The following is a 7,071-nucleotide window of genomic DNA, read 5'->3' on the forward strand; positions in this document are numbered from 1 at the left end:
CCTCTTCCCCTCCCAGCCAGGCCACCAGGGTTAGGGACAGGAGTGTAGCCCAGACAGATGAAGGCTCTTAGACCCAGCCACCTGTCCCCAGCAGCCCTGCCCCACCCTGTCCTGGCACAGGCTGGGGCCTCCTGCCCCAGGTGACAGCTTTTACAAAGCCACCGACAAGCAGACTGTCACTCAGGGTGAGCTTGTGTCAGGGCCTTGGCAGGAGGGACTCTGCTGCGTCTTCTGAAGACCCTGGGTTTGCGGCGTGTGCTGTACAGACCCTCGAGGGCCAGCCCTGGGATCTGCACACCTGCGACCCCCACACACTGGCCCACCAGGGAGGAGCTGGGTGGATACAGGTAGTAGTGGGTTTGGGAGAGGCCCACAGACCTTGTACCCATGGGGCCCCGTGGAGGGAGGCTCAGAGCTGGGCCAGGTCCCTCAGCCTGGGAGTCCTGGCTCTGATGGGGAGACTGAGGCACAGGACCGAAACTGGCCAGGAGGAAAGATGGCGAGCGTCCTCTCCGGTAGCGTCACAGGGTGGCCCCAGGCACAGGGTCGGGACACCTGCCCCCAGACAGCACCCGGCCCACTCCCTGCAGACTCGACCCCACATTCCACACACGCCTGTAGCTTTAAGCTGCCTGGCTGTCCCCTGCAAACTGCTTGTTCCACATTCTCAGGGGGTGGGGTGGGGTAGGGTGGGTGGGGTGCTGGCACGCCCTCTCAAAGGCCTATAAGGCACAGGGCAGGACGGTGGGCCCCGGCAGGGAGCTGGGGCTCCACACTGACGTCCTCATGGCCCTGCTGCTCCTGGGGCTCCTGGGGCTCCTGGGGCTCCTGGGGATCTGGACACTGCTCCGTGCTCGCGCCTGCAGCCGCGCCCCCTCCCTAGCCCCACGCTGGCCCCCTGGGCCACGCCCGCTGCCCCTCATCGGGAACCTGCATTTGCTGGGGGTGTCCCAGCAGGAGTACTCACTGATGGAGGTAAGAGGGCTGGGGGTCCTGCACCCCTCATGTGAGAACCCTAGTTTTCAGGAACCCCTGTGGATTAGGAGGTTCATGGTCCAGCTGGGCACTGGCCTGGTAGGGGACACCAAGGGCCCAATTGCCCAACCTGCCTTGGGGAGGAGAAAGACACCCCACCCCCCACTGAAGAAGATGGGCCATCCAAGGGTCAGGGAGCCAGGAGGACTTCCTGGAAGAGGCAGGATTTGAAAAGACCCTGAAGAAGGCCAGGTTCGGGGCAGCAGAGGGGAGGGGACAGGCGTTCCAGGGAGCAGCGCCAGGCAGCAGCAGGACCAGCACACAGGCACTGCCCACGTGCCCACCAGAGGGGCAGCTGGGGTGCCTGCTGCTCGAGACTGCAGGTGGTGGGAGGATGGGCTGCTGATGACCCACAAAGCGGCCAGGACCGAGGCAGCCGCCCACCAGGCTGCGGGCACCGGGGCTCTCGGCCCTGGAGGCTGCCATTCAGCATGCTGGGGGCAAAGTGGGCAGCAGACGGGGGCAGCTGGCCGAGGTCTGAGCCCTGGCTGCAGTGGGAAGGTAGGAGCCTCCTCGCCCCGGGCAGGGATGCCATGGGGACAGGAGACGAATGAGCACAGGACCCCCAGGCCAGTGTGGCTGGCATTACCGCTCGGGGCCTTCCTGCTGGCCGAGGGGGGTCAGAGTGAGACCAACTGGCAGGCAGGCCCAGCGAAGGGCGAGGCCTGGGGGCCCGGGCTGCCCCTGAGCGGACCCTAGGCTTGCCGCATGGCCACCCCAGCACAGCCCTCCAGGCCTAGGGTGCCCCCCGGAAGAAAAACCCGGAACAGCCACACCCAGCACCACGGGCCGGGTCCACCTTCCTGGAAAGGTGGGGTTCCCTGAACACCTGAGCCTTTGCTCAATCCCCCCCCCCCCCCCCCGCAGCTCTCAGAACAGTACGGGCCGGTGTTCACGGTCCACTTGGGACTCCAGAAGACAGTGGTGCTGACTGGCTACCAGGCCGTGCGGGAGGCCCTGCTGGGCACGGGGCAGAGGCTGCTGGACCGGCCCCCCACCGCCATCTTCCAGCACATCCAGGGGGGCAGGGGTAGGTTGGTGGGGGTGGGGAAAGGGGATCCCACCAGGTGGGGAGGGGCAGTCACCAGCTCTGCGTCTGGGGAGGGACAGGGTGTCTATGTGACAGGCGGGGTAGGGGGGCACAGGGGACCACAACACCCAGGACAGGATGAGGCCAGCCAAGGCCTATCCCAGGGCAGGCTGGGGCTCCCGGGAGAACAGGCTGGGGACCAGAGAGCCCGCCCCCTGCATCTCCGGGGTCACCCTCCCCCTGTCGCCCGCAGGCATCTTCTTCTCCTCCGGCGCCCCCTGGAAGGCCGCCCGCCAGTTCACGGTGCGCACCCTCCACGGCTTGGGGGTGGGCAGGGGGCCCATGGCCGACAAGATCCTGCAGGAGCTGAGGTGCCTCCTGGGGCAGCTGGACCAGTACGAAGGTGAGTCAGGGCCAGGGACACCCCCTTCCCCGGCCCCTCCCCACTGAGGCCTGTCCCCCTCTCCCAGGCAGGCCTTTCCCCCTGGCGGTGCTCGGCTGGGCGCCCTCCAACGTCACCTTCACACTCCTCTTCGGCCAGCGGTTCGACTACCAGGACCCGGTGTTTGTGTCCCTGCTGCGCCTCATCGATGAGGTCATGGTGCTCTTGGGGACCCCCAGCGTGCAGGTGAGGGGTGGCTGCTCCCGGGCCTCGGGGTGGGGGCAGGGAGCTGAGTGCCAGCCTGAGACGGGGGGAGGGGGCCCAGGGGCCGCCAGCCAGGGGCAGCACGGCTCCCCCAGCCCTGTTTCCCCCACCTGGCCAGCACCCCGCCAGTCTGGGAGGCGAGGGGTCGGGCAGGGGTCCCCGTCTCCCCTCCCCACGCCTTCCCGTCAGCGGAGGTCTGCGGGCTCAGAAGTGGGGGCGGGCCTGACCGCAGCCCCAGCCCCCACCCCGGATCCTGTGGGGCGGCCCTTCCGCGCGGACGCACGTCCTCGGACTCTCGGGGTGCCCTGCTCGCCACCCTTCCGAACCCGGAGGGTCCACGTGTGCCGCTCAGCGCCGCTTCGGACACGCCCGTGGGAGCCTGTGCCCGTCCGTGTTCACGGGGTGGGAGCTCGGGCCTGCGGGGGGCTGGGGCGCCCCTGGGCCGTGCGTCTGACCTGAGTTCTGGTCGGGGAGCAGGCGGAGGGCCCCTGGGGAGGCCAGGCCGCGCCGCCCCCGCCGAGGCGCCCCAGTTTGCTCCCGGGACACAGCTGTGTGGCGCCAGCAGGGCGGGCCACGCGCGGGGCCCCGAGGGCAGCAACCCCTCCCCGCCTCCCGGCCCTGGTGGGCCGAGGCCCGAAGCGCACGCCCGGGTTGGGGCTTGTCGGCAGCCCTCCTGCCGGCCCTCGGGAGGGTTTCCTCGCCCCGGGCTGGGCTGCTGGGCCCACCAGGGGGCCGTGGGCCCCGCGCCCTCTTGTGGCCGCAGGTGGCACCCGCCCCCCTCGTCAGCCCGGACAGGGGAGCACACCTGCGGGGCCCACCAGGCGGTGCTGTGGCGCCGGAGCCCTCCCCCACCTTGCTGTCTGCCCCCTGCCCCCAGCTGTTCAACGTCTACCCCCGGCTCGGGGCCCTTCTCCAGCTGCACCGGCCGGTCCTGAGAAAGATCGAGGAGGTGCGAGCCATCCTGAGGACCCTCCTGGGGGCCCGGCAGTCCCCCACGCCAGGGGAAGGCCTGGCGCACAGCTATGTGGACGCCCTGATCCAGCAAGGCCAGGTGTGAGGGAGACCCCCACCCCCTAAGAGGTCTGGGGCATCCCAGACCCACCTGGGCCTGCACACCTGCTCCATCTGGCTGGGGGCCCCTCTGAGTCTCAGTCTCCTCGCCTGGGAGATGGGGTTCCCCGTGCGAGGACGGGGTGAGCCGGAATGCAGCGGGAGCTCAGCGGATGCTGCCTCTGTCCTTCCCGCCAAGTCTGTCTTCAACCCCTTTCCTTGAGTCCAGGGCTGGAGCGGGGGCCATGGGGTGCAGCCTCCCACTGAGCCCTGCCCTCCACCTCTGCAGGACACAGGCCCTGATGGCTTGTTTGCCGAGGCCGACGTGATGGCCTGTGTACTGGACATGGTCATGGCTGGCACGGAGACCACCTCGTCCACGCTGCAGTGGGCCGCCCTCCTGATGGGCAAGCACCCGAGCGTGCAGAGTGGGTGCAGGCCGCGGGCTCGCCGTCCCAGCCCCGAGGGCAGGGGTCCCCAGGGCCAGGGGAGGGAGGCTCCCAGGGACGCTGGCCCCCCCTCTCGCCCGCAGGTCGGGTGCAGGAGGAACTGGACCGCGTGCTGGGGCCTGGGCGGTGCCCCCGGCCGGAGGACCAGCGGGCCCTGCCCTACACCAACGCCGTGCTGCACGAGGTGCAGAGGTTCATCACCCTGCTGCCCCACGTGCCCCGCTGCACGGGGGCCGACACCCTGCTGGGCGGCTACCTGCTCCCCAAGGTGGGCCGCCACCACCCTGAGCCAGCCCCCCCCATGCTCTTCCCACTCTCACTTGGGGGGGGGGCCCGGGTGCATGAGGCCAGGGCTCAATGGGGAGGCAGGAGAGGGCCTTCCGGACAGCAGGGCTGGGTCCTCGTTGCAGGGCCTGGGGGGGTCGCCGGGCCTGCTGGGGCTTCCCCTGTGCAAAGGGCTGACGCCGGTGGGGGCCCTGCCCACTCTCCTGTTCTCCTGGGGGACTCAGTGCTCCTGTCTGGGCCTGCCCAGGGGGACGGGCACCCCAGCTGGCCCTCCTGCTGCCGCACCTGCAGGGCACGCCCGTGGTCCCCCTGCTGAGCTCCGTGCTCCTGGACAAGACGCAGTGGGCGACACCACGCCAGTTCAACCCCGAACACTTCCTGGACGCTGATGGGCGCTTTGTGAGGCCGGAGGCCTTCCTGCCCTTCTCTGCAGGTACGGACCATGAGCTCCTGCTGGCGCTGACCCCTGTTCCCTGGACCCCGGGCCTCGCTCTCAGGGTGCCCCTGCGCCTCGGTTTCCCCACAGGTCGCCGAGTCTGCGTGGGGGAGAGCCTGGCCAGGACGGAGTTGTTCCTGCTATTCGCTGGCCTCCTCCAGAGCTTCAGCCTGCGGCCCCCGCCTGGTCTCAGCCCCGCCGGCCTGAACACCGTGCCCGCCCCCGCCTTCACCATGCGGCCGCCCGCCCAAGTCCTGTGCGCAGTGCCCAGGCCCCAGGGGTGCTGATGGGGGTGGGGGGTGCGTGTGTCTGGCCTTGTGCTTTGGACAGACTCCCAGGGCCCAGGATGGTGGGTCACTGCCCCTTGCTCGGAGCCTGAACTCAGATGGCCCCTCACCGGGCCCCTCACCGGGCCCCTCGCCTCGCCACCGCCCTGCCTGCAGACGGCCGCTTCCCTGTCTCCCTGAGGCAGCCGGGCCACCTTCCCATCTGTCCCTCCTCCCCCAGGCCCCTGGGCTTCAGCTGCTGCCTCTTTGTACCAGGACCCCCATCAGCCCTTTCCAGGCCCCCTACGGTCCACTAGGGCAGCCTCTCCTCATCTCTGACCCATGAAACCCTCACCCCACTGCCCTGGGCCCCACTGGGCCCGATTCTGTGACCTCTCACCCCATTTCCCCAAGAAACAGGCCAAGGAGGCGTTGGGCCTTCCACAGGGGTGCAGCCAGGCCCCAAAACGATGCAGTCAGTGCACCAAGTGCGAAAATAACTGAATAAAAACCAAAGGGAGCAGCTGTCTAGTTCTCTTCACTGGTCAGCATGGAGCCTGGGTCGGGGCATCCCGCTGGCCGCAGACAGGACTCGGCCACTCCCCTGGCTCTCAGACCTGCACACGTCTGGTCCCAGGTGCATGGACGGGTCGGGTGCAAGACAAGATGGTAGGCAGAGGGCTCTCTGAATGTCTGTGGTCAGCACCCCACCTCTCGGTCCCGAGGGGAGTACCTTTGAGCAGAGGGTGGCTCTTGGCCGCAGCTGCACCACAGGTGCCTAAGTCCACAGACAAGCCACAGCCCTGACTGGAGCAAACCCCAGACACACGGGCTGCGGCCTCAGCTCCCAGAGATCCACCTGCGACCGAGCGCCCAGCAGAGCTGCCGCCGGCCACTCGGGCAAACGTGGCTGGAGCACACCCTGGAAGGGCCTGGCCAAGTGCTGTCTGTCCTGAAGCCCCTCTGGCCTGGAGTGTGTGCATGTGAGCACGTGTGCACATGTATGTGAGCGTGACCAGAATTCCAGCTGCACCAGCAGTTGTAGCACAGCATGGGGGGTGCCGCCAAGACCAGGGTGGTAGATGGAGGGTGGTGTGCCCCTCAGAGACCAGGGCTCTGGGTGGCAGGTGAGTAGAAGCCAAGGCCCCGAGAAGCAGCAAGGGACCTGCCCAGGCCCCTGTGGATGTGTAGGCCCCGCCTGGGCTGGGCCGCCCCTCCTCAGGGTCCGACCTCCCCTCACCACTAAGCAGTGCCCCTCGACATGGTGTTTCAGGGTAACTGAAGCTGAGGCCCAGACCTGCCCTGGAGCACAGGGTCTGTGCCAGGCTGGTGCCCAGCTCACTGCGGCAGCACCATTCCCATCAGGCAGCTCAGGGCCTGCACCCCCTGCACCCGGACGGCTCACAGACCTGACATGGAGCGGTGTTCAGTGGGGACAGCCCACCTCTGCCTTGCTTGGTATCGCTGGGCTGAAGGCTGGGCTACAGCCACCTGAGCACCACAAGCCCTTGCTCATGGGAGGGGCCTCAAAGACCTGCTGGGCAAGTGCTGAGAGGACCACGTCCCCACCACCCCGATCCTCAGGGTCCCGAAGGGCCTGCTCCGTGGAGGTGGCCCAGGCCCCAGCAGCCCACAGCTTCTCCCCCAGGCCCCAAATGCAGCTTCTGGAGCCCAGAGCAGGGCCGTGAGCTGTCCGTGCAGGCAGACAGCAGGTGTCCTGGCTGGGTGGCTGTGGGAGGGCCTGCAAGTGGTCGGCCTGCAGGGGGCAGCAGACAGCCCGCCTGGCAAGTCCGGGAAGCAGGGCACAGCCAGCCTCTCGGTCTCCACACTCCCCTCCCCACCCTACAAGCCATGCAGACGAACCACACAGGGCA

At 68.6% G+C, this 7,071-nt stretch overlaps 1 protein-coding gene across 1 annotated transcript; it reads left to right on the plus strand.

Moving 5' to 3' along the window:
- Positions 1-786: 786 nt before the first annotated feature.
- LOC118616490 (cytochrome P450 2W1) lies at positions 787-5,218 on the plus strand. The gene is made up of 9 exons (XM_036242076.1): positions 787-975; positions 1,903-2,065; positions 2,319-2,468; positions 2,536-2,693; positions 3,589-3,762; positions 4,051-4,189; positions 4,294-4,478; positions 4,787-4,928; positions 5,022-5,218. The coding sequence occupies exons 1-9, from the start codon at positions 787-789 to the stop codon at positions 5,216-5,218; spliced, it is 1,497 nt and encodes a 498-aa protein (XP_036097969.1).
- Positions 5,219-7,071: the final 1,853 nt, after the last annotated feature.

Source organism: Molossus molossus, unplaced genomic scaffold (genome assembly GCF_014108415.1).
Source record: "Molossus molossus isolate mMolMol1 unplaced genomic scaffold, mMolMol1.p scaffold_m16_p_4, whole genome shotgun sequence".
In the NCBI taxonomy this organism is placed as follows: domain Eukaryota; kingdom Metazoa; phylum Chordata; class Mammalia; order Chiroptera; family Molossidae; genus Molossus; species Molossus molossus.